The sequence below is a fragment of the Balaenoptera physalus genome, assembly GCF_965194825.1.
Source record: "Balaenoptera physalus genome assembly, chromosome: 5".
In the NCBI taxonomy this organism is placed as follows: Eukaryota; Metazoa; Chordata; class Mammalia; order Artiodactyla; family Balaenopteridae; genus Balaenoptera; species Balaenoptera physalus.
Genome location: NC_138884.1, coordinates 73,915,967 through 73,943,772, shown reverse-complemented (window position 1 = coordinate 73,943,772; position 27,806 = coordinate 73,915,967). Strand labels below are relative to the sequence as shown.

At 40.2% G+C, this 27,806-nt stretch overlaps 2 protein-coding genes and 1 pseudogene across 4 annotated transcripts in view; 1 reads left to right on the top strand and 2 right to left on the bottom strand.

Annotated features, from left to right (window-relative positions):
- The window catches only part of SPINK2 (serine peptidase inhibitor Kazal type 2), a gene marked incomplete at its 5' end in the record, with an annotated part of 209,068 nt that overhangs the window by 80,941 nt on the left and 100,321 nt on the right, over nt 1-27,806 (bottom strand).
- On the top strand, nt 402-25,893 carry REST (RE1 silencing transcription factor; the record flags this gene model as incomplete). 2 transcript variants are annotated; one of them, XM_082464461.1, is made up of 4 exons in its annotated part: nt 402-565; nt 8,372-9,275; nt 14,483-14,566; nt 20,221-25,893. In XM_082464461.1, the coding sequence occupies 3 exons, from the start codon at nt 8,381-8,383 to the stop codon at nt 22,203-22,205; spliced, it is 2,964 nt and encodes a 987-aa protein (XP_082320587.1). In that variant the 3' UTR covers nt 22,206-25,893. The 2 variants fall into 2 exon arrangements, with proteins under 2 accessions (XP_082320587.1, XP_082320586.1); XM_082464460.1 differs by lacking the exon at nt 402-565 and having other exon boundaries at nt 8,366-9,275.
- Nucleotides 4,466-8,341, bottom strand: LOC309662084 (EKC/KEOPS complex subunit TPRKB pseudogene; annotated as a pseudogene). Its single transcript has one exon. The product of its transcript is annotated as an EKC/KEOPS complex subunit TPRKB pseudogene (transcript).

The window sequence follows — 27,806 nt, the reverse complement described above, 5'->3', positions numbered from 1 at the left end:
ATGGGAGCGGAGCGCTCTTCTATTTAGACCTAAGGGTCAGAGTTGGGGGTCTGGGGAGATTAGGGACCGCCACCTCTTGGCGCGCCCCCAGCACCGCCGGGGCCCAGAGCAACCTCTTTCATCCAGGGGCGGGGCGCTCCAGACGGCCACGCGCGGGGGCGGTGGAGGGGGCGTGTCCCGCGGGCGCGCGCGGGCGGCGGAGGGGGCGTGTCCCGGGAGTGGCGGCGGCGGCGGCGGCGGCGGCGGCGCGGGCCGGGTGCGCGGCGCAGCCTCCTGTGTTGGAATGTGCGGCTCCCGAGAGCTCACGGCGCAGAGGCAGAGCAAGCGCCGCCGAGGCCCGGGGCCCCAGGCGGCGGCGGCGGCGGCGGCCGGGACGGCAGGGCGAGAGCCGGAGGCCTGAACACTCTCTGCAGCCCCTCTCCTGGGTCTTCGTGGGCCTCGACTACCCCAGCGTCCAACTTTTCCGCCCTCTCTCTCCCCTCCCCCGAAACTCCAGCAACAAAGAAAAGTAGTCCGAGAAGGAGCGGCGACGCGGGTCGTCGCCCCTCCTCGCCCAGGAAGGCCGGTAAGCGTGGCGCGGTCTGGGAGACGGTCGGGTGGGGGCGGCGGGCCGGCCGGGCGGTCGTGGCGGCGGTGGCCGCGGGAGGGGGAGGGCGCGGAAGGACGCGGAGCGAGGCGCTGTCCAGGGCTGATTTGCAGATACTGTGGCTCCGGCGGTGGCGGCCGCGTCGGGCGGGGACTGGCGACTGAGCGGGATCGGGTTACACCGTCGCGGTCCGGGGGCTGGGCCGGGGTCGTTGGTGGGGAGCGGCGCGGCGCCGGGACCCCCTCCCCAGTTGAGGCCGGGCCGCCGCCTCCGCGCGGGCCCGGGCGTCCCTGGGAGTCTTGTCGGGAGGCCAGGAGCGGAGCTGCTTGGGGCCCTAGTTCTGAAACTTCCTCTCGTGCTCCTCCTGCTCCAGGTCTCGCCGCAGCTCCTGGCCTGCCGGCGGTCCTCCCGCCCCCTCCCTCTGCGGCCTCTCCCTTTCGCCGGAAGGCGCCGTTGAGTGCGGCCGGGAGGGTTGAGTCAGCCTGGGGCTCGGGCGGTTCTGCCAATGGGGCTGGACAGCGATTTCTGCGCTCGGGCCGTCCTGCCGCCGGGGTCCTCTGCGCGGGGCCACCTAGCAGCCGCCGTCGGCGGGGCCGGGGCGCGCGTCCCGCGGGGCGCCGTGGGGGAGTGAACCCGCAAACTTCCGGGGCGCGGGGGGCCCCCTCCGGCGCTCGGGGCCCGGCGCCTCGGGAGGGCGCTCGCGGCGGCTCCTCGGCCCCTTGCGGAGGGCGAGCCTGGGGCCGGCGAGCAACCGGGACGGCGGCGACGCGGTAACTTTCCTCCCTCTTCCCGGACTCGGGCGCGCGGGCCAGGAGGGGGCAGCCTGGACTGGGGAAGACTTGGCCTGGCCCAGCGGCACCTCGAGTTTGCCCGTCTTGCAGTCTTTAGTGTTGGGGAGCCCAGGGAAAGGTTCAGGACGAGTGTGGCGGCAACTGGTGTGTCAGTGGTGCAGTGAGCGGGCCGAGCCGAGAGGAAGCGAGAGCTCCCGAGTTTGCAAAGAGCTGCTTTGTGTTTGGTACGTATTTTGAGAAAATGGCCGAATGCCTATTTCAGTTAGGAATGCCGCCGCCGAGGCAGACGCTGGTGGCAGCAGCACGTAGGAATTCGCGCAGCACGTTGGGCTTTCGGACTATGCTTGGACAGTCTTCCCGAACAACGTTAAAATCCCTTTGGGGATGGTAGTTAGGGTTTGGGAAGAATTAGAAATTACCGAGTAGTCTGGGCTGTTATGTTAAACCCTTGGACAGCGTTTGCTTTGTGTGATGGCATTTGTTTCCAACTTTTGTTGGTACCTATGACTCAACCGGTTTGTGTTTATGCACTTGGGTGAGACGGATTACTTTTTGCATTTTGGGTTTGACATTTTTTTTTAGCCTTTGCCACCTATTTTGCTTTTTCTAATTTGCAGGAGAACACCTAATTTGAGAATTACACCTTTTAGATTGGAAAGTAAAGTGTGAAGACGGTTTATAAAAAGACCAACAAGTTTTCAAGGTGATCTTGTAATGGCTCCTCTAGGCAAGTGAGCCAAGTCAAGCGCAATGCAAGAAAGTTGCTGATTGCGGAGATGACTTGATCGGCTATTTTATATGGGGATTTGAAAGTTTCTTTACTTTCATTTGTGATCTCTTAAATACACCAAACTTCTCTTTTCACAGGAGAAAAGGTCCGTAATTTTTTTTTTTTTTTTTTTACTTTTTAACAGGTCGTCATCACAAAAAAAAAAAGAGAAAGGGAAAGAAACTAAGTGGTACATTTAATAATATAGTTGATCCTTGAACAATACATGATTGAACTCTGCGGTTCCACTTATACGTGGATTCTTTTCAAGAAACATTGTAAATTTTTTGAAGATTTGCAGTATTTTGAAAAAATTAACAGATGAACCATGTAGCCTATTAATATAAAAAAATTAGGAAACACATGTTATTAATATGTAAAATATATGTAGATAGTAGTCTTATATCATTTACTGCCATAAAATAACAAAAATCTAATAAAAGGTTAAAATTTATCAAGACTTACGCACACAAACTCATAACCAACCACATATGAGTGCCATTCACAGAAATGCAAACATGAAGATTCATTATTAAATCATAATTGCTTAAAATTAACTGTAGTACATACTGTACTAATGTAATAATTTTTTTGTGGCCACCTCTTATTAATTTTGGTGAGCTCAAGTGTTGCAAGTATCTGCTTAAAATGCCAGGTGAGGTAATCATCTCCATGTGAGCAGTCTCTCCAGTAAATTGTGTGGCAATAAAAAGTCACCACTCACGGTTCTCGCATATTTTTCATCCTGTTTAGTGCAATACCAGAAACCTTGAATAACATCATGGACCCCATAGTGCCACTTGTGATGCTGGAAGTGCTCCCCAGAAGCAGAGTACAAGAAAAAGTTGAATTGTTTGTTGTGTACTGGGGTAGATTGATATCTGCACTTGAGGTTGCCCACCATTTCAAGATAAATGAATTGACCCTAATAGAAATACCCTTTTTTTTTTTTTTTTTTTTTTAACATTTTTGAGGTTTTTTTTTTTTTAGAAATTCACGTTCTTTTATTTATTTATTTATTTATTTATGACTGTGTTGAGTCTTCGTTTCTGTGCGAGGGCCCTCTCTAGTTGTGGCAAGTGGGGACCACTCTTCACCGCGGTGCGCGGGCCTCTCACCATCGCGGCCTCTCTTGCTGCGGAGCACAGGCTCCAGACGCGCAGGCTCAGCAATTGTGGCTCACGGGCCCAGCTGCTCCGTGGCATGTGGGATCCTCCCAGACCAGGGCTCGAACCCGTGTCCCCTGCATTGGCAGGCAGATTCTCAACCACTGCGCCACCAGGGAAGCCCCTGGGAAATACCTTTTTATCTCGAATTAAAAATTCAGTTTTTACGTTGGTGCAGGATTGCTATAAGTAAGGCATACCTATGGACTCTAAGTATGATTTGAGAAAAAGCAAAGTCATTATATGATGACTTAAAGCAAAAGGAAGGTAAAAGATCTAAAGCTGGAGAATTTTATGGCAGCAAAGGTTGGTTTGATAATTTTAGGAAGAGATTTAGCTTAAAACATGTCAAGATAACAGAAGTAGTGTCTGCCAGTCAAGACACAGCAGACAAGTTCCCAGACACCGTTAAGAAAATCATTGATCCAGACTTCCCAATCCACTGGTGGCACAGTGAATAAGATCAGTACAGGGGGCCCAGGTTCGATCCCTGGTCAGGGAACTAGATCCCACATGAATGCCGCAACTAAGAGTTTGTATGCCACAACTAGGGAGCTGGAGAGCTGAAACTAAGACCTGGCGCAACCAAATAAATAAGTAAATAAATATTAAAAGAAAGTCGTTGATCACAACATTGTAAATCAACTATACTTCAGTTAAAAAAAAAACCCTGTTCAGATTGCTATTCTTTTTCTCAATGACTTTTTAATTGAAGTATAGTTGATTTACAATGTTGTATTAATTTCTGCTGTACAGCAAAGTGATTCAGTTATACATATATATATAAATTCTTTTTTTTAATATTCTTTTTTATGGTTTATTGTAGGATATTGAATGTAGTTCTTTGTGCTATACAGTAGTACTTTGTTTATCCATTCTATATATAATAGCTTACATCTGCTAACCCCAACTTCCCACTCTATCCCTCTCCCAATGCCCCCTCCCCCTTGGCAACCACAAGTCTCTCAAGGTTTTTAATGCAGACAAAAGTGCCCTATTATGAAAAAAAATGAGACAGAGGACATTTATTAGGAAGAGAAATGAGCACCAGGATTTAAGGCAGGAAGGGATAGGCTAACTCTTCTGTTTTGTGCAAATGCAGTGGAGTTTAGGATTAGGACCGCCCTTAAATAAAGCTGCTAACCCCCAAGCCTTGAAGGGAAAGGATAAACACCAGCCACCAGTCTTTTTTTTTTTTTTAATTTATTTATTTTATATATATTTTGACTGCGTTGGGTCTTCGTTGCTGCGTGTGGGCTTTCTCTAGTTACAGTGAGTGGGGGCTACTCTTCGTTGCGGTGCGCGGGCTCTAGATTGCAGGCTCAGTAGTTGTGGCGCACGGGCTTAGTTGCTCTGCGGCATGTGGGATCTTCCCGGACCAGGGATCGAACCCGTGTCCCCTGTATTGGCAGGCGGATTCTTAACCATTGTGCCACGAGGGAAGTCCCCAGCTGCCAGTCTTTTGGTTGTACAACAAGAAGGCCTGGACAGTGAGAACCCTTTTTCTGCATTGATTCCATTGATACTTTGTCTCTAAAGTCAGGAAATACATTGCCAGTAAGGGACTGCCTTTTAAAGTAGTTTTGATTTGGACAATACCCCTGGCCACCCAGAACCCCATGAGTTCAACATTAATGGTGTTGAAGTGGTCTACTTTCCCCCAGACAGAACTGTCTCTAATTCAGCCTCTAGATTAGGGAGTCTTTAAAGCTCATTACACGTGGTAGTCTATGGAAAGATTGGAAAGATTGTCATTGCTGTGGAAGGGGAACCCTGATAGAACATCATGAAAGTCTGGAAGGATTACATGATTGAAGTTGGATGTTGTTATAGGAAAAGCTGTGAAGACCGTCAAGCCCCAAACAGTAAATTCCTGCTGGAGAAAACTGTGTCCAGATGTTGTGCATGACTTACAGGATTTACAACAGAGCCAATCAAGGAAATCATGAGATTCTGGATATGGCAAAAAGAAAAAAAAAAAAGGTGGAGGGTGAAGGGTTTCAAGATAGGAATCTTGGAGAAATTCAAGAGCTAATAAACACATCAGAGGAATTAAGATGACTTGATGGAGATGAGTGCTTTCGAACCAGTGCCAGATGATGAGGAATAAGATGCAGAAGAAGCAGTGTCAGAAACAAATTGACAATCTGGCAGAAGGGTTCTGATTATTCAAGACTGTTTTTGACTCCTTTCACAGCATGGACCTTCTGTGATACAGGCACTAAAACTAAAGCAAAGCGTGGAAGGATTGGTACCACATAGAAACATTTTGGGAGAAATAAAAAAAGCAAAAAAGTCAGACAAAAATTAGGATTATTTCCATCAAGTTACATGAGTGTGCCTGGCTCTCCTACCTTACCCTTCATCTCCTTCACTTCTTCCACCCCTTAGACAGCAAGGCCAACCCCCTCCTCTTCCTCCTCTCAGCCTCCTCGGTGTGAATGAAGACTAGTAGGATGAAGACCTTTGTGATGATCCACTTCCAGTTAATGAATAGTAAATAATCATCATACTGTACAGTTAATGAACTTATCTATTGTGTGTGAGTGTCTTGTGAAAATCTAGTAACTTTATGGCAAGAACCCTGAGACGTTATTGTGTCATCATCTTTATCGCCTACAGGTTCATTGTGTAGAACATGGTGTGCAAAACCTGTATTGAAGTGGATAGCCTATCCTTACATTGGTATAAGGTGACTGATATTTAATATAAAATTAATTATGTGTTAGTTTTCCTACTGTTTTATAACTTCGCTTTCAAAAATTATAGTACCATACAGTATGCCTTTCTCTCTCCTACTTGGTCAAACTGTATCAGCCTGTCATCTCAGGTAAGTGGCTTTTTAAAAAAAAATGTGACATTTCCAATGCTGTGTGATGAATATAACTGTAATACTATATGCCATAAAATTTCTATAAAGATTCATTTGCATGTACACTAGACAACCGGGATGCAATCGTGTTGATTATATTAGGTTACCATAAAGCAATCATATTGCTGCTTCTTTGTTGTCAATGCATAAATGTTATACCTGTAAATAAGTATGAATTTCTTTTTCATATTTTCATTTTTGATGTCTAGCGTTAGTAATATGTTTAACATCAACAGTATTTTGTATCGTATAAGACAAGATGGATGTCTTATACACATGTTGTACACAAACTTATGGTATCAATAAATACAGTACTTTAAATATATTTTCACTTATGATTTTCTTTCTTTAAGTGCTGAAAATTTTTAATATTTCTGTCATTTTACAAAACATCTTTTTTTTTTTTTTTTTTTTCCAATTTATATTTTGGCCACACTGCACAACATGTGGGATCTCAGTTCCTCGAGCAGGGATTGAACCCACGTGCCTCCGCACCCTGCCATTGGAAGCGCGGAGTCCTAACCACTGGACCGCTAGGGAAGTCCCCATTTCACAAAACATCTTTTGTTGACATTCTACAAATGATACCATCCAATAATGTCCCAATACTTTCTTCTTGTGAAGATAGTTTATATATCTTTTTGATTTCTGTAATATGTGTTATTTCTGGGAGATTTTTCAGAGAAACTTGACCTTCTATCGGAGATATTAGGTCTCCTTGATTTATTTGTTTTTCTCCCTCTTCAATATAAGCAGTTAGAATTGATGTGTCATTTGCCGAGGTACCAAATTTTTTCAAGGCCTCTGAAGTATTGTTATTTGGGGAAGGATTGAAAATAATTTCAGTAGATAGAGTTCTTGTCTTCATTTTTCCCAGTTTGTAGAGGTGAACTGCTTTGTTTGCTGCCACAAGTATCTGAAATGGATCGACAGTCACTGTAGGGTTTATTAACGAGCCATCAGTGTCACCTTCCATGGCCTTTAGCGTTTTTTACATCATTAAATAACAGGAGGGTCACCCTGTGTTTGGGAAGTAGGTCCAGCTGATGTGTTAACTGCATTTCATAGATAAGCAGGATTCAGCGGGCCCAGAACCCCAGGACTAGCTCCCTATTCTGCAAGCTACTTTGTCACAACTTTGGTGAGTCGCAGGCTTATCAGGATGATGTATCGCTGCTAGGCTGTCAGCCCTCAAAGGGGGAGACTGAGCTGATTATTGCCAGGCTGCATCCCAGGACCAGGCCTCGGAAGGTGTTGGATAAATGAAGGCATCAAGAATCACGGGCATCACCTGGAAAATCACAGTCATGGGTGCTGGGGTTGAGTCTCCCGTTCCCGCTCAGCCCAGCCCAGCCCAGCCTGGCCCCTCTTATGATTTTCTTAATAACATTTTCTTTTCTCAGCTCACTTAATTGTAAGAATACAGTATATAATACGTGTAACATGCAAAGTATGTGTTAATCTCCTCTTTATGTTATTGGTAAACTTCTGGTCAACAGTAGGCTGTTGGTAGTTAAGTTTTTGTGGAGTCAAAAGTTATACTCAGATTTTAAGATAAACTACACCAGGGAGTTAGTGCCCCTAGCCCCTTGTTCTACGGTCAACTGTAGTTTATTCTTTTGGAAGTAGTTGAGTTCATATGAGATTTAATCCATTGGCCAATAATTACAGGCTTCTACTTTCCAGACTGTACTATATAAGTGCACAGTTGGCTTTTGAATTTTTCCCCTTTCTGATTCAGACCAGTAAGCTGTTGAAGCAGGAGATGGGAGGACAGCATGTTTGGAATTTATGTATGGAATTCATGTATGGAATATAAAATATAATTTTAATTAACAGTAAAAATGAAAGTTACTTATATTTTTCTACCAGAGAAATTAAAAGTGCTTGAGGGAAGGCACACTAGTGGTAGACCTAGTTGATGGATGAGTTGTGTCAAACGCTTGATAGAATTTTTTGTAGGGGGTCATAGAAATTTTTTTGATGACTGCAGTAAAGAGAATTTGGAATTACAAAATATTGTAAAGGCTTATTTTCAGTAGTTAATGAGGCTGATTGAGTTTAAAGATATATGGGAAAATGTATTTTTTTAAGTTACAAAGAATTACAGTGATGTTGTGGTTTTAGACCAGTAAAAGTTGTGTTTAAACTGGTGCTTTCGTGTTATTTGTTTTGTTTTGAATGCAGAACACCGTTATGGCCACCCAGGTAATGGGGCAGTCTTCCGGAGGAGGAGGTCTGTTCACCGGCAGTGGTACCATGGGCATGGCCTTGCCTAATGACATGTATGACTTGCCTGATCTGTCCAGAGCTGAACTGGCTGCGCCTCAGCTCATCATGTTGGCAAATGTGGCCTTAACTGGGGAAGTAAACGGCGGCTGCTGTGATTACCTGGTTGGCGAAGAAAGACAGATGGCAGAATTGATGCCTGTTGGGGATAACAACTTTTCAGATAGTGATGGAGAAGGACTCGAGGAGTCTCCTGAGGTAAAAGGCGAGCCCAGTGGGCTGGAAAACATGGAACTGGAGAGTTTGGAACTCAGTGTTGTCCAACCACGGCCTGTGTTTGAGGTGTCAGCTGCCTCAGAACCGTACAACGCAAATAAAGATCTTCCTCGGGAAACACCTGTAGCAGAGGACAAATGCAAGAACTTGAAGACCAAGCCCTTTCGCTGTAAACCATGCCAGTATGAAGCAGAATCTGAAGAACAGTTTGTGCATCACATCCGAGTTCATAGTGCCAAGAAATTTTTTGTGGAAGAAAGTGCAGAGAAGCAAGCCAAAGCCAGGGAATGCGGCTCTTCCACGGGGGAAGAGGGAGATTTCTCCAAGGGCCCCATTCGCTGTGACCGCTGTGGCTACAATACCAATCGCTATGATCACTATACTGCTCACCTGAAACACCACACCCGAGCCGGGGACAATGAGCGAGTCTACAAGTGCATCATTTGCACGTACACCACAGTAAGCGAATATCACTGGAGGAAACACTTGAGAAACCATTTTCCAAGGAAAGTATACACATGTGGAAAATGCAACTATTTTTCAGACAGAAAAAACAATTATGTTCAGCATGTTCGAACTCATACAGGTAAGAGGACCTTTCTCATTTATAAGTGTACTCTACCCCCCAAATGAAACACTTTAAAAATGAAAATTTTCAAACATCTCAGAAGTAAAGAGAATGCCCCGCTGCACCCATGGGTCCCCATCCCCTATACTCAACAGTTATTAATATTTTGTCACATTTGGCAATTCATTTTTTTCAATAACAGCTTTATTGAGATGTACTCCGCTCCCACACAATTCATCCATTGAAAGTTAGAATGCATTGGTTTTAGTGTGTTCACAGACTTGTGCAGCCAACACCACAGTCAATTTTAGGACATCTTCACCCCAAAAGGAAACCCCTCTCAGTGGTTGCTCCCCATTTCTCTCCAACACCCCTTAATTATTCACTTTTAAATTGACTTTCAAATCTTTGTAATTAAGGGGTCTCATTTTTTAAAAACAGTGTAACTACTGATAGTTATGTGAACATTTTCCTGATACGAATTGGTACCTTTGAGGACTGATTGCTGGACTGAACAAAATGGATAGGGTAACCTAGTACTCTACTCTTTGCATCAGAAGTGAAAAGGGGCTGTGGAATGCTCTTTGCATCAGATCCCTTTTTGAGTAGTTGTCACTCTGCAGGACTGAACCGCATGCTGAAGTGAGTCATACTGAGGAGAGGAATTGATGTTGCTTTGCTTAAGTGGTAGACATAAACAAGAAAACTTGCAGATGAAATTCCATTACAAGAAAGACCATGTGTAGCAAGCTTCCTAAGCTCTAGTTGATGGTTCCTGTGTAATTTAAAGCTGTAAAATCTAGTTATGTAAAAGAATTTGCAGTCTCTTTGGAATTTGTTGTAACCTGTGATTGATTGTCTCCAGGCTTCGAAACCATTTTATTTCAAAAGTAAAAAAGTACAAACACTTCACAATTGCATGGCATAGGAAATGAGAGTTACTTGGGAATCCTACACCATTAATCACTTAACAGTTTTAGTTAAACAAACTGTTAGACTAAACTAACCTCACCTGCAATATCATAAAACAAATCCCAGATACCATATATTCTTTAGCCGTAAGTACTTTATGTCCTTTCACAGTTTTCTGAAAACCTTGGGGCCTAATTTAGAATTGGCCATAATCTGTAGAGCTTTCAGGTAGTAACTGTGACATATGGTAAAAGTGCATGACTTTTATGTGTACACCTTTATGAACTTTTTAAAATTGAGGTATTATTGACAATGATGAAGTTTTACAAATATATATACTCATAGCCACCATGCAAGTCAAAGAGTATTACCATTGTTGGGACTTCCCTGGTGGTCCAGTGGTTAAGACTCTGTGCTCCCAATGCAGGGGGCCTGGGTTCGATCCTTTGTCAGGGAACTGGATCCCGCATGCTGCAACTAAAAGATTCCTGCATGCTGCAACTAAGACCCAGCGCAGCCAACTGAATAAATAAATAAATATATTTTTTAAAAGTATTAAAAAAAAGAATATGACTAGTGTCTTTGTCTTATTAAATTTTGATTTTTTTGGTGTCAGTTATATTTTGACACTTTCAAAATTGTTGAGTCACTGAACAATTTAAAAATTATCCCCCAAATCTAAAAATGTTTTCAACGGTAAGTCTAAATTAGTTGATTTAAGACATTTTTAGAATTAAGAAAAAAAAGGAAAATGGAGAGAACTGGAAAAATTTCAGTTTTGTTGTATATTTCCAATTTTTTATGTATACTTTTTTTTTTTAAGTAGGATCTCTACTTTTTGCCATTTAATTTTTTTTCTTATAGTGGTTTATTTTCACTTAATTACAGTCCAGGTGACTAATTTTAATAGCTGTATTTTATATACTTCATCATTCATTACTTAACTTTTTCTCCACATTAAAGTTGATATTTCCACAATAAGGTTATGACTTACATAGCTAACATTGGTTGTACATATCTCATTTCACATTTTAGTGTTAAACTTATTTGGACTTAATACATTTTTTAAAAAAATTATTTATTTATTTATTTATCTTATTTTTGGCTGCGTCAGGTCTTAGTTGCGGCATGTGGGATCTTTCGTTGCCGTGCGTGGGCTTCTCTCTAGTTGTGGTGCAGGGGCTCCAGAGCACGTGGGCTCTGCAGTTGTGGTACACGGGCTCATTAGTTGGTGGAGCTCAGGCTCAGTTGCCCTGTGGTATGTGGGATCTTAGTTCCTGGACCAGGGGTCGAACCCATGTCCCCTGCATTGGAAGGTGGATTCTTTTTTTTTTTTTTTTTAATTTATTTATTTAATTTTAGCTGTGTTGGGTCTTTGTTTCTGTGCGAGGGCTTTCTCTAGTTGCGGTGAGCGGGGGCCACTCTTCATTGCGGTGCGCGGGCCTCTCACTATCGTGGCCTCTCTTGTTGTGGAGCACAGGCTCCAGACGCGCAGGCTCAGTAGTTGTGGCTCACGGGCCCAGTTGCTGCGCGGCATGTGGAATCTTCCCAGACTAGGGCTCAAACCCGTGTCCCCTGCATTGGCAGGCAGATTCGTAACCACTGCGCCACCAGGGAAGCCCGGGAGGTGGATTCTTAACCACTGGACCACCAGGGAAGTCCCTGTCTTAATACTTCTTAAAAGCTTTTCCCTCCGGTATTACCTAATTTGTGGTTTTTTAAAAGAGAAAAGTTTCAAAACGGTTGGTGTATAAACAGAAGGATAGTATTTTGATTATGTAAGTTCTGAGAGTATCAGTGGTATTAAACGCATGGTTCTGAAGTTGTATTTATGGAAAAATTCATCTAGTGCTGAAGAGCAGAGATAAGAAATGATCATCAACAGGAATCGCTTGTTTCTTATTTCTCACTTAGGTAGCCTGCGTTTCAAGTTCACTTAGTGGGTCTCTTATGTTCCTGTATTGAGGGCTCAGTGTTAGGTGCTTTCTTCTACTCTCTGCTAATCTTCAGAACAATTTACTGAGGAAAACAGGGTAAGTGTTTACTGAAAGCCTAAAGTGATGTGCTCAGGGTCACATACAACTAAGATTCAAAGTTCCGAATCTCATTTCTGTAGGTAGTTATCATGTTAGGGGGCTGAGGATTTTCATTTGAGTCTTCGGTCAAAAGATTTTTCATTTTGTGGTCTCGATATTTAACCAGTTCACAAATTCTACTTTTTTTTTAAATTAATTTTTATTGGAGTACACAAATTCTACTTTAAAAGATGACATTTTAAAAAAAATGACATTTTTGCCTATATGTATGACTGAAAAATTACTAGTGTTTCTAGAGTACTTATGCCTTTTTTGGTGAGTTGCACAGATAGAAGCAATCTATTTTGTTATGAAGAATTTAAAAGTAAATTATCCTTAGTGGATTGTTCATGTTAATCTGTAAGGGTATTAAATTTTTCTTCCATTAACTTATTTATTTATTTATTGGCTGCATTGGGTCTTTGTTGCTGCACATGGGCTTTCTCTAGTTGCGGTGAGCGGGGGCTACTCTGTTGCAGCGCGCAGGCTTCTCATTGCGGTGGCTTCTCTTGTGGAGCACGGTCTCTAGGCACCAGGGCTTCAGTAGTTGCAGCACGTGGGCTCAGTAGTTGTGGCATCCAGGCTCTAGGGTGCACGGGCTTCAGCAGTTGTGGCGCACGGGCTGTAGAGCACAGGCTCAGTAATTGTGGTACAGGGGCTTAGTTGCTCTGCGGCACGTGAGATCTTCCCGGACCAGGGATTGAACCCGTGTCCCCTGCATTGGCAGGCGGATTCTTAACCACTGTGCCACCAGGGAAGTCTGTATGTATCTTCTTTACAGAAATGCATTCAACGTTTTTTAAGCTGTTTTAAAATTCTTCTAGGTCTAAGTAGGCATTTTGTTGCTATAATGTATTTACAGCTAATTTATAGCTACTGGCTAATAACAGCTGAATAGTTACTAGGAGCACATTTCACAGTCATCAACGCATTCTGTTTGTTTATTTATTTATTTATGGTTGTGTTGGTTCTTTGTTGTTGCTCGCTATCTTTCTCTAGTTGCAATGAATGCGGGCTTCTCATTGCAGTGGCTTCTTTTGTTGCGGAGCAGGGGCTCTAGGCACACGGGCTTCAGTAGCTGTGGCTCGCGGGCTCTAGAGCGCTGGCTCAGTAGTTGTGGCGCACGGTCTTTGTTGCTCTGCAGCATGTGGGGTCTTCCCAGACCAGGGCTTGAACCCGTGTCCCCTGCGTTGGCAGGCGGATTCTTAACCACTGCACCACCAGGGAAGTCCCATCATCAACACATTCTCTTTTTTCTTTCTTTTTTTTTTGTACTTGTCTTTTCCTTATCCCATTTTTTTAGACACATCTATTACTGTAACTTATAGTGTAGACAAAATAATAACTGATGGTTATTGAGGCCTTTATGTGCCAGGCACCGCATTAAATGCTCTGGATATATTATCTTGATTTAAATTCTCACAATTCTAGGAAGTGAAGGTACTATTACTTTTACAGATGAGGAAGCTTGCCTGAGGTCATGATTATTACCTTGTGGCTAAAGAGTATATGAAAACAAATTAGCAAGCTGGTTTTTTGATATGTTTTGTGGTTGACAACGTGTTTCCAAAAAATACACACTTCCTGCCTTTGAGTCTTAAATTCTTAAATCACTGGCCTCTCATCTTCAGTTGCTCTCAGTCCCTGTGGCCTTATGATTATAATTTGTTTTAACACTGACCTATTTTATAAAAGTTCTATCTACCACTTGAAATTTTTAGCTTAAAACAACAGCTTCCCCACTCAAAAATGTTATTGCTTTAAGCTAACAATTTCAAATGGTAGATTTATCATTTATAAGGATCAAAAAAGTTACCTAAGTCATAGCATCAGAAAATTTGGGTAGATTTTTTTAAAAAATTTTATTGAAGTATTGTTGATTTACAATGTTGTGGATTTTTTTTAAAAGGATAATTCTAATTTTATACCTGATCTAAGATACTTTTTCATTTCTAAATATTTAATGTAATAACATGTAGCATTACTGTGAAAATTAAAAGGGCTGTGAGAATTCAGAAAGCCAATGGTATTTTTTGTCAGCAAAGCTAAAATAATGTAGTTAGGTGTATTCTGAATAATCTTTCTAATACATGATAAAAATTGATCATTTTGCCAGGGACAGGAAAAAAGAAATCCTTGTTAAAAAATGCTCAGTACTGAATGATGTGTATATTGTTAGTGAGAATTGTAATTGCATTATTTTATCATATTTGAACACTAATCATTATATTTTTGTAGGAGAACGTCCATATAAATGTGAACTTTGTCCTTACTCAAGTTCTCAGAAGACTCATTTAACCAGACATATGCGTACTCATTCAGGTTGGTAAGAAATGGGAACGTTTCTATCATCTTTGGTAAACTACCATTATAAGAAAGTTCTTCTAGACTTGGAACTGGGTCCTTATTTATAGTTCATTTATAATATAATTTTGAAATTAGAGTTAAAAATTCGTGGTCTACTAGTGTGGAGCTGTATTTAAATGGAGATTCCTAACCAGGGAGTCTGTAGGTGGAATGTCCAAAACTAAATGTAAATGTATGTGTGTACTTTTTCTGGGAGGAGTGTCCTTAATTTTCATCAGCCCGTCATCAAGTTCCATGATGTAATAAAAGTTGAACTGCTATCGTAGACCAAGGCTGGTTTATCCTTTTTGAACAACCTCTGCCTTATTATACTCCTTCCCGACTCTCCCTCCGCATCCCCAACAGAGTATAACACCAAGTTTCATAGTGTGTGGTTGCCAGGTTCCAGGGGTTCCTTCTTAGCTACCTGCTCAGGTCCTGAAATTTGGCTTTATTCTCTTGACAGTTGGTAGGGCATCTGAGGACTGATTTATAAAAGTCAAACTTTAAAGAATGATAAGTAGTCCAGGATCCCATTTTATTAACCTATAATAGATAAAATGCAGGGCTATAACAAGTGGGAGATTTATATCCCCTCTAGTGACTGAAATTATCATGATCACCACCAGAATTGGTCCCCGTTATCAAAATACGTAGGTAGATGGCAAAGTTAAAAAGCATAGTGGTCTTGAATGGATAATTATTTCATTTTGGCCACACTGACCCTGGGTGAGCAGTCACATCTGATCAGAGTACTCTCTTCCTAAATTTAGAATATATACCCCTGTGGAGGAGGTATGCTAAAATCTTGCTGTTTACCAAAGTGTATGTAGACCCAACTCCCCTTAAGTTAACAGTTAGCAATTACCTTAGGTTAACAGTTTGTGCTGTCTAATTGGATAGCCACTAGCCACACCTGAATTTAAACAGTATGAAGAAAATTATGTAAAATATCTATTTTTTAATATTACACGTTGGCATGATACTGAATATATTGGGTTAAGTAAGTAGTAAAGTTAATGTTACCTCTTTCTTTTTTACTTTTGTAATGTGACTGCTAGACAATTTAAAGTTACCTATGTTGCTTGCATTTTATTTCTATTGGATATTGCTGTTTTAAGTCAGTGATTGAGTAAGACTTGATTATAGTATGAATTCTAATTTGAGCAGCTCTGAGGGCTCACAGCATGCTCACTGGCTCAACCTGACCTTACACTCTTGTCAAGTTTTATACTTTGAATGTTCCTTCTCAATCTTCTAAACTATTGAGTCACTTAACCAGAAACCTGTTTTTAGTATTACTTTTGGGTGCTTCCTGGTTTCATTTTCTGTGGGTAATATGGTTGCTTTATTGAGGGTAGGCCATCATATCCTACTGATACTTGTGCTCTAGCCCTTAAATAAAATATTTAAGAGCTTTTCATGAGTTGGATCATTTCCGTTTTCATAACTGTCTCATGATGAGTAAGTTCTGTTATTGTCACCATTTTACAAATGGGGAAACTAAGGCCTTGGAGAAATATGGCCCTTTTTCCTCTGGAATGTCCCCTCTTCTGGATTTGTGTAAACTTGCTTTCTCATGGTATCATTTAGTTTTTCCTCTGTCCCTGTGCCTTGTATAACTTGTACACTGGAAATTAAATCTAAATGCTTGAATTGTAGTTAATAATGTGCCTCACTTGAAGTCATATCTGGTTGACCTAATACTAGTGTCACTGGATCAGAATGACAACACACTTGTATTTTTTTCATTGAATCGATAATACTTTTGTCACTGTATAAATTTTTATCTATGGTGTTTTACACCAGACAATAATGATTGCCTGAATGATTTTGCATTGGTTACTGTTATCTTTTGTCTGTTATATTTTAAAGGTGATTTTTAGTAGTTGCTGTTATAGTACAGCAAGTATTTAAAAAGTGCTTATAATAATGAGTAGCAGTTACTATTCATTGTATGCATGCTGGGTACTGAAAAATTGGAATTTGTTATCTGTAATCTTAGTACCTCTAGAATACTTAAATCCCAGTTTATAGATTAGGACACTGGCTTAGAGAAGATAAGTGTTTTACCTAAGGTTAATTGTCATTCTTGCAATTTAGAAGAGCTCGGATTTGGCCTCAACTCCCCCACCCTCATTTTCAGTCATCAGCAGTGTTTAAAGAATATTATGGCTCAGAAAATGGCTCAAGAAGCTACAGCATAGCACAGAGTATGGAGAGAGCAGAGCCATTGTCTTTTTCTGTATGCCAACAATATGTGAGTCACAAACCGGAAACAAACATGGTTAGTTTGTTTTGTGTATGAGTGTGCTGAATTATTTCCAGCCGATCCTATGTTTTAGTACTTCTCTTAGAAGTTGCTGATAATAACACTTGCAAATTAAGTGAGGCTAAGTGTGGTCAAATTGGGTAGGTAGTCTTTCCGACTGGGTTGCATGGAGTGAATATCTTGGATGCTTTCTCTGTGGTCTTGAGTCTGATCTTTATAGGTCACCTTGGGCATTCACTTCCTTGTTCATGTGAATGTATTTTAGGGAAGAGAAGTGTATGCTCAGTCTCTTATTTCTGGAAGAGACTAGGCTCTGCTGAGTTGGTACATTTTAGCTAAAATGACAAATTGGTTTATAAAGCAAAACCACATTGGTTATTTCCTTGGAGCACTTCCATTAGGGTAGGTCTTCTGAGGCCAAAGTAAGAAGGGATCAGAGTATTGGTTTAGTGAAATATACAGACACACTAACCTAATCTGGTGTTATTCTGTGTTTTATTGGTGTTTGTAACTAATGGTTTTGAAGTATCCTCACTTGGGTAGTCTAGAGATCCTGACATAATCCACAGCTCTCCATTTCCTATTCTGAGTGGATATGCTACCATTTCATCCTGGAGGAAATACATCCAGTTTATGATGTTTTTGTAGGTATCACACTGGATAGTTCTCCTGTCCTGCCAGCATAGGAGTTCATTTTGAATATTTTCCCATTATGAGTGTAATCGATGTTTGTTAAAGGAAACTAACAACTTGGCAAGTTCCACCTCCATCAACTACTCTTTAAGACGGAAAAATATTTTTTTCAGCAAAAATTATTTTCCTTTCACCAAGTATTTGAAACATGTTATGGTTTGAGAGTCTTTTTGTGAATTTTAGAATAATTTTAAAAATAGTATTTTATTAAGGTTTAATTGATACACATGAAAATGCACACATCTTAGGTATACAGGTCAGTGACCTTATGTATGTTTTCTCTTGTTTGACTACCATCTAGGTGAAGACATGAAATGTTTTACCGCCCTCAGAAAAGTTCTCTCCTTACCCTTTCTAGTCAATACTCCCATAATCTCCCCTCAACTGATACTCTGACTTAAATGTAACATCCTTCTGTAAAATATTTTTGAGATTCATTCCATGCTGCATTATCAGAACTTTGTGTTTATTGCTGAGTAATATCCCCCTATTACTCTTTAATTAAAAGTTCCCTTGTTACTCTTTCTGGGCTCTTCTTGATAAGAATGTGTAAAGCTTGTAAAACTCCCTTTTTGAATTTCCCTTATCTCTATAAATTAATTTAGGAAGAATAAAATAGACATCTGACATATTTATAAAGATCAGAAACAGGTAAATATTACTGTTGGTACAGGGCAAAAGAATTTTCATTGAGCTAGGTATTAATAAACTAAACTTGATGAATAGATCTTTCAATACAAGAAAGAGGTTAACGGCAACAAAGCAAAAATGTGGGTAGGGTGAATGAAGCAACTAAATGATGCCATCACTGTTTAAACAGAGTCCTACGAACTCCCATTCCCTGACCATTTCACAGATGGAGGTTTGCACCTTGCTTGATGCTGGCTGTGTAAATACCCTCATTCATTAGGACTTAAAAATGACCATTTTCATTTTAATTATTTTATGAGCACAAATATTTTCCTAAAGAGATCAGCTCCATTCATCAGCTCTTTGTTTACTGAGAGGTAGGGTTTATATGGTAAGGCAGGATAAACACATGAAATCTTCCCTTTTGTTTACCCATTCTAAAACTTACCAGCCATTCCAAAAGTGATGCATTACAGGTACTGTGTATTGACTGCTTGGCTATCTGTCCTTTGCTAAGAGGTCTATGTGGATTAGATTATTTATAGTTCACAACACTTAAGAGTATTTTACAGATGAGGAAATTGAGCCTTAGGGAGTTTTCAGTACCTTGCTCAAGACTTCACAGTAATTTGCAGAGCCCATATTTGATCCCCCCAGGTATTCTTACTGTAGAACAAATTCTTAACTGTTATGTCACGCATCTTTTCCCCATTCTGTGTCTATATATGTTAAGTAAATGTTTGTCTCCTTTGAAGTCATTCAATGGAGAGGACAGGATAGGGCCAGGTATAGACTAATGCAGCATGTTGTTAGAAACCTCCATTTATGAATCTGTTAGTGGACTAATGTGGGGAAGAGTTGTCCAGTTAGCTACGTTTACAATCTGACATACGCGGATAAGTTTTTGTTTTTGTGATCGAGTATTCTGTCATCAGACATTTTTTAATCATGTAAAGCTTACCGTCTATATGGTTTTACTTCATGTCTGAGTAGTTTTGCTTTATGAAAAAAATTAAATAAGATTTGATGTGAATTTGAGAATGTTTGAGAGATGAATTTTCATAAATGTCAATTTCCATTTTTCTGCTATGCATTCCATTGGACCAGTGGGGTATGGATACCATTTGGTAATATTTGCTAGAGTGTGATCTAGATAGGTATGTATTCAGGAAGAATGAGTTAATCTTAATGCCTTTAATTTGGGGGTTGGGGGTGGGCTTCTGGTCTTGTATGTACCTGTGATTATTACTTTCTTTGCTAATTTTATATACCATATATATTTGTATGCCCCTTTTCATTTACCTAGTTTCTTTTCCCATTCTTTAGAAGAAGGTGGGAGAAAATCAAGAAAAGATTTCTGACTTGTTATATTTTTGCTGTAGACTAGAAACTCCAGCAGTGAAAAAGTTTGCTAAGTGAAACTTGACTCAGCTGTTGCCACGATGCACAAAAGGGTTAAATTTAAAGAAAAATCCTTTTGCTCCCTGAAGCCAAAGCATTCTTTTAAAACTTTCACACGGAAGGTCTGGGAGTGTAGCCTAGAGTGTGTAGTATTTCTTTTGAAGCCTCAAGGTTTATCTGAAATGTATGGGATTTTTATGTTCTACTCCATTATACATTTGTTTTAACTAAACATAAAAACTTTAAAATTATCTTATCTCTTTGAGTGCCCTTGCCTCAAAATTAACATCAAGAGCCCAAGTCACTTTTCCAGTAATTGTGTATTTCTTGATGAATCTGTGTCCTTTATTAGTGCTTGAGAGCCCTAGCTTGATGAACTTTTTAGAAGATGGTGATTAACTGAGATAATTATTCTCCCATTTGTTATGAGAATCAGTGTCAAGGGATAGAGGAAGGATATACAAATAAATATGGTAAATGTAATTTGCATGATAAAGTCTTCAAGAGATAGTTTTGGTGGTTTTTTGTTTGTTTGTTTTTTTACATATATCCAGTTCCTTATAAGTATGCTTGAGTAAATCTTGAATTCATTTCTTAATGTATGCCTTCTGCAACATCTCTTGTTTACCTTCAGGTGAGAAGCCATTTAAGTGTGACCAGTGCAGTTATGTGGCCTCTAATCAACATGAAGTAACCCGTCATGCAAGACAGGTTCACAATGGGCCTAAACCTCTTAACTGCCCACACTGTGACTACAAAACAGCAGATAGAAGTAACTTCAAAAAACACGTGGAGCTACATGTTAATCCACGGCAGTTCAACTGCCCTGTATGCGACTACGCAGCTTCCAAGAAGTGTAATCTGCAGTATCATTTCAAATCTAAGCATCCTACTTGTCCTAATAAGACCATGGATGTCTCAAAAGTGAAACTAAAGAAAACCAAAAAGCGAGAGGCTGACTTGCCTGATAACAAAATCACCAATGAGAAAACAGAAACAGAGCAGACAAAAATGAAGGGGGATGTGACTGGGAAGAAAAACGAGAGGTCTGTCAAAGTGGAGAAAAAAGACAATGTTTCAAAAGAGAAAAAGCCTTGTAGTAATGCCTCAAGCCAAGTGACTACCAGAACTCGCAAATCGGCAATGGAAGCTAAAGAAATGGATGTGCACCCAGGAAATAATTCAGAAAAAAGCTGTAAAAGCAAGAAAAGCAAAAGGAAGACAGACGCTGAAGCCCGTTCCTTACAAGAACATGTTAATGATGAGGAACCTGTGACAAAAAAGAAAAAGAAGGCAGAAAGCAAATCCAGAAATAGTCAGGAAGTGCCAAAGGGTGACAGCAAAGTAGAGGAGAATAAAAAGCAAAGTATTTGCATGAAAAACAGTGCAAAGAAGAAAACTCTGAGAAGTAAACCATGTAAAAAAAGCAGCAAGCCTGCTCAGAGGAGGCCCGCTCAGATAGAGCCTCCTCCTCCCGTGGAGTCCGCTGAGGTGGGACCTGTTCAGACGGAGCCGCCTCCCGCTGCCCCCCCATCTCCTCCTCCTCCTCCTCCTCCTCCTCCTCCTCCTCCTCTCCCCACCGTGGGGCACGCTGAGGTCGAGGTTGCTCAGATGGAGCTGCCGCCCCCTCCTCCTCCTCCTCCTCCCCCATCCCCTCCTCCTCCTCCTCCTCTCCCCGCCATAGGGCATGCTGAGGTCGAGGTTGTTCAGAAGGGGCCTGTTCATGCGGAGCCTCCTCCCCCCATGGAGCCGATGCCCAAAAGGTCTCCTCAGAAAGATAATGGGAAGGAAGAGCCCAACATGCAGAGTGAAATGGCGCAGAAGGAGCAAGTCCTTATTGAAGTTGGCTTAGTGCCTGTTAAAGACAGGCAGCTTCTAAAGGAAAGTGCCGGTGCACAGGATCTCTTACCACCATCACCACCTCTGCCAAAGGAAAACCTAAAAGAGGAAGAGTCAGAAGACCAAAAATTAGTCCCTGCAGGCGAAGGACATAAAGAAGCTCCTCTTCAAAAAGTGGAAGCAGAAGAGGCAGATGAGAGTCTAGCTGGTCTTGCTGCTGTTACCAAGGCATCTGCCAATATTTCATCCTCTGAACAAAACTTGAATATGCCAGAGGGTGAAACTTTAGATGGTAAACATCAGGCTGACACTATGCTTTGTGAAATGAAGAGGGACACTGATGAGAAGAAAACAGAGAATCCCCCCGGCAGAGACTCGGCAGTTGAAGAACCAACTTCACCACCACTTCTTCCTCTACCGCTAGAAAAATGTGAAGCAGTGTCCACAGCTACTGTGGCATCACCTCCCGTCACCGTGGCAGTAAATGAGTCTCAGGAAATGGATGAAGATGAAGGCATCCACAGTCATGATGGCAGTGACCTAAGTGACAACATGTCAGAGGATAGTGATGATTCTGGATTGAATGGGGCTCGGCCAGTTCCACAAGAGACTAGTAGAAAAAATGGAAAGGAAGCCTTGGCAGTCAAAGTGGCCGAGGGAGATTTTGTTTGTATCTTCTGTGATCGTTCTTTTAGAAAGGAAAAAGATTACAGCAAACACCTCAATCGCCATTTGGTTAATGTATACTTCCTTGAAGAGGCAGCTCAAGGGCAGGAGTAAATAAACTTTGGGCAAGGCTTCAGTTCTTAGTTTGTAAGGTCTCTGACATTTTGTATTCATTTGTAGTAGTAGACAACCTTTTGTTTTTAAAAAATTGCTTTAATTAGTATCCAATCTTGATTTTTAAGTGGCATTCTTTTCCTTAGGACTCCATGTACCTAATGATGTACAAATTTTAGCTAATCCAAGGGAGTTAGTGTAATAAACCAGCTAAATCTGTTAGCTTTTGCTTTTAATTGAGCCAAGAGGGCCAAAGTGGTATTAGAGCATTCTATTGATTTGTTCAGCTATAACTTGCAAGTTTTTTCCCCATGTCTATTCCTGTTTCACTTTAGTTTATTCTTAGTTCCTTGTTTAGCTCTGTAAAAATTGGCATACTTAAATAGCAAATTACTTGAAGAATTTGCCTGCTTTATATAAAGTTAGCACTTTAAAATTGTTTTAGAGATGAAAAGAGACATTTAAATTGAAGAGAAGTTCTGCCAACAATGGACAGTGTATCAGCCAAGGTATTTACTTCCTGAGTTTTGATCAATACATATTTCTTATTTGTGTATATGTTAATCGTCATAAAAACATTGATTTTGGTGTGTTTTTTTATTTTGGTGCTTTAATAGCTTAAGATGTTGCACATTGTTGTTTTTTTTTTTTAATCTATGCAGTTACATTTTTTTCTAGAACTAGCATTTTTGTTGAACAGTAACACTTTATACATCTATTTGCATTTTATTTTTTCCTCTTTGGAGGGATGCTTTTAATCTTGTTTGCAAAAGGGCAGTTTTCTTTTTTCCTTTGCTGCAATTGTCTTTTTTGCAGAATATTAGCGTGTGCAAATTTCTGAGCAAATGAAACATGCAGGTTAAATTCATTGATTTTGATATTCATATCTATGCCAGAATCTGCATTTCATATAAGTTATTTATTTTAAATGCGTATAGTGAATTCATAGGTCTCAGTTTGAACTTTGCAATAAATAAGCCACTAGGTCTATACTGAATGGATTTTTATCTCAAATACCAACCATAAGTAAACTTTTGGCCTGTCTTAGTACATCTGCTTCCTAAATGTACGGTGTTAAATCGTATCTTAGAGGAAAACCTCTTTCATAGATGGTTGGTGTTTTTATGTCTACTCCGCTGAATAAAGAACTGTAGTTTTTATTTGGAAACTGCAAATCTGGAATTAGGAGGCATAATTACTCCTTCAAGTTATACAGAATATCAGTTTGTGAGATTCCAAAGCCATAGCGATTATACAGAAAACCTATGATGAGAAAGGTAGTATGAGTGCTGGTAGACCAGCTGCTACTTCCTGTGAATACAGTGAAAAAGGCTGGTGAAAGTTAAATTCAGTCCAGATTAGAAAAACCACACTTTCTCAGGGATCTCCACCAACTAGTGGGTGTCCTGGCTGTCCCTGTGACTGCCTTTTTCTACAGGCGAGGACTCAGATGAGCTGCAGCTCTTCTCGTGTTCCTGTGGGGCACTTTGTGTGGAAGAGTATGTACTTCCAGACTTTGCTGGTAGGTTCTTTGGCCAGTCACCAAAGAATATGAAAGAATCCAGTAAAGGATTTTTCTTGTTGACAGCAGTTATTCATTGTAGTCCCAATAAAGTATGATCCCCATAGGGAACCTTGAACAATTCCAGTTCTCCCATGTTCTGTTCTGAAATAACCACTTTATAGTTCATTGATTTTCTTTTGTCTGATGATCTCTGAGGCAGGTTTCAGAGTTTGGCAATGCAACAGGAAAGATTAGAAAAAGTATTGAAGTATGGGTGGAAAACTTGTTAAAATTCTGAGAGTGAAGTCCAAGTTAAAAGACATTTGAACTTGGAATTGACTGGGAGGCCAAAGATTTAAAGAAGCAGAAGATTCTCTCAAGACATGAGGAGTAAGTTGTGTTACTGGTGTGTGTTTTGTGTGCACGTTGGGGATTTGTAAATGATGTTGAATTCTAAGCTCCGACAATCATTGTCAATGGAAGATCAAGCTGCAAATATTTATGTTTTAAAACTTAAGTTATAAGGCTAGTTAAATCTGTCTAACAAATATTTTTTAATATTCATGGGTACATTTTGTATAAGTTACCTTTTACAGTATATATGAAAAGATTCATGTTAAGTACAAATTACAGATTGGGAATCAGTTTTGGGAAGAGGTTTTGTGCATTCTTTGATACTTCAAAAGAAAAAATCTGACCTCTGGGGAATTGGACTAATTTTCTAATCTAGATTTTAAGACTAGAATGCCAAAAACAAAAGTATGAAGGAAATTAAAACTCCTTATTATGAAAGTGATCTGTGAAAACATTGTTACTGGAAATTGAGTGGACTTGAGGCCTTTCTTCCAGAAAACAAGGACTTGATTGTCAGGCCTATATTAGGTTCTGAACCTTAATGCCATGTATTTGTTCTTATTAAAAATTGTTTCAATGAAAAGTGCATTAGTAATAAGAACTTCTGGTCTAGTTGGGAGTTCTTCCATTTGAAAAATGTGATATTTGCATGGAACTGTTTGAATCTTTTTGTTTTCTCAGTATACCCTCCACTGGATAGGATTGAAGCTAGAATTTTCCCTTTTGATAAAGGAATGAAAAGTGAACATGTTATTTGTAGATTGATGTTTAGTACTAGAGCAAAAGTTGAAATATTAGAATATGTTATAAGCCTAATCCTTGGTAGTCTTATAAAAATATATCTCTTTTAACTATCTTCTGAACCTATATTCACATTGGTTTTCAAGGTATTTTAAGTTATGTTTTCTTCCTCTTTTCAGAGCTGCTTCTATGGGGCTGCCTTTTTTTCTTTTTTAAAGTTAAATTGAGGTGTCATTCACAAAGGGCTGCATTTTTTGTTAAGGTTCCTTACAACTATGGCTGGGTGTTTTACTCTGGTCTCCCAAGAAGGGCCATTTTATCTTTGTCATGACTTTAGAGTCCCTCTAGAGTCACCTCTAAAGTCATGTGGTCTTTAACTTTGGGAACTATTTCTCATCTGAGTGCTAATTCAGATTTAAGCTTGAGTCATCGCCTATCACCCCATGAATGTTGACAGTGGAAGGAATACCTTTCCTGCAGTTTCAGTTCTAGACTGAAAACCTGGGGGAAGAAACTTCATTTTCTTTTTTGCACAAATCAGAAAAACAGCTACTGCGCAGTTTCCTTGTTGACCTCAGCAGATGAACTGGACTAGTAGTGTTAATTCAGACTTAAGAAATTATCTGAATCTTGATTTGAGTAAACTTGTGATCTACATGCAATATTAACTAGATTGGATAGCTTTTATATTTTCACACGTACACATAGGCTCTCCCCACCCTCATCAACATCCATTAGTTATCGAACTTTGTGAACTGGCATTGAAGCATTACAACAATGTTTTGTTGCACCAATTTTATAAACTTTTACAGTGCAATACGTGTTATTTTTCAGAGACAAACCAAAGTTTAATTTCTCAAGGTTCATGCTGTTTGCTTTAGCAGCATTTGATGGTGGATCTTTTATATACATTTGTAATAGATGGAAAAATAAACCAGATTGCAAATGCTTTTTCTTTCTTTTTTAAAGCAAACCACGTACCAAGTTTTTTGGTCCAAATTGTGTAGGATAAGTTAAATTGTGTTCTAATAACCAATATGAGTGTATTTCTGTAAGTATAGTTATGTTGAAATAAAGTTTTAAAAAGCATTTTATGCCTTTGTTTATTATTGGTACATCAAGTGTCAAGGAAGTCAATTTATTTGGCTGGAATTGCAAGTGTATTAATTTTCAAAATCTTTTACCCCAGATAACCCATGGTAGGTAGAAAGGTTGTGGCAGATGTTTTTGTTTGAGTTAACAATCCCAGTGAGTAGTAGTCTAAAGCCTGTCTTTCTATAATTTGCTATTTGGGAGGCAGAGGTGAAGGTTGGGAAAAAACAACCTGCAGACAATTTATAGGAGATTTTACATAGTAATTCCTTCCCAACTACAGGTCCCTTTAATAGTTTTGATGTACATGTCCCTTCTCAGTTGCAGGCCTGGTATTAGTAAATTTTGACTCATAATTGAAAAAAGATGCACTGAAGAGAAAATGAGTTACATTGAATGTTCACTGAAAGCCCGGGCACTATTTTAAGGATTTTACTGTATTCAGTGGAAGTCTGAGAAGAGTATGAAACCCATGAAAAAGTGATAAGCCACATTCTAGTAAGGTTCTCTTTCCTTTGTTAGTTCACATAAACAGTGGTGCTGTATGTTGAAGGCTTAGGTGTTTTTGTGGACTTTAGGGAAAAGGGAAAGCGATGTAAAGCATCAAAACAACCGGATTGCATTCTGTCCTGATGCAGCAAGTGACCTGGAAGCTTTCAGGAAAGAATAGATATTTCTTGTGGAACCGATGAGTGTGATTTCACTCTCTTCCCCCTCTTGCAAGAGTCCTTATCAGGAACAAAGCAAAATGAGTTTCCAAGCATTTGTTTTATTGGCATGGTAGAATTAGTGATGAGGAGCATGAAAGTTTCTGCCTGATGCAAGGGTATATGGGGAATTTATCATGAATATATAAATGTTACTGATGTGTGACTTGGTTTGTTATTTGAAGGAATGAAAGAATGGTTCTTAGTGTGTTTCTCCAGTCCCTTGCTACTCCTTTCTCAGAGGCTCACCCTGTTACGATTTTCATATGTATCATCCGTTTACACTTAACCTTTGGCCATCCTTTCTTTGTATTCTGCCCATGGTCTCAGTCAGGGCTTGACATTAGTTTGTAGTTAGAGTTAACGGTACAGTAGTATGATCTCTAGGGTACGTTACAGCTCTCATCCTCAGCTCCATAAAGGCAGGTTGGTGAAGCTGCTAAAACAATGTGCTAATGTTTGGTAATCAGGGAAAGTTTGTGTTACGAAATTGCCTTTTTAAAGGATTTCGATGTTTGCTGTATGAGGTGCTCTGTGGCCCTTGCAATTAGAGCTGGGTTCACAGTGGGCCTCTCTTCCTTACTACTATAACTGGGCAAATCATTTTTAACTTTATTAAACCTCTTTCTTCATCCAGAAAATGGGGGCATATGGTACGTCTATCCATAGAGTGGCTTTGAGTGTTAAATGCTTATTGAGCACTTAGCCTAGTGCTTGGCATGTAGTTTTAATATTAAGACATTTTCCACTAGATAACAGAGTAAGTATCCTTAAGTATATAATGTGCTTCCTCTATTTGACATTATTAAATTGTATAATCCACCTGCTTGTCTTCATGTCTTGCAAAATAGTGGGAGTTTTAATGTTATATGTGGGCTTTTGTGTCCACTACTTTACTCAACTATATTGTAATCTCTGTAAGAGTCAGAATGCTTTTGTGTTCACTGCTTTCCTCTAGCACCTAAAACAGTATCTGGCCCGTGGAAAGGCAAATAGTTTTTAATTGCCCAGGCCAAGAATAATTATGTGTGTGGTGTCTTGGTGTGTGTGTGTTTCCTTGATTTCAACTAATAATACAATGGTAGTGGTAATTTTAAGATTTTGATAATGCAGAAATCTCTGTGTTCATAGAGTAGGATTTTTTTTTTTCTGGATGCATTAACAAGTCAAGGAGAGTTCACCCAAGTAGCAGGAAATAGTAAG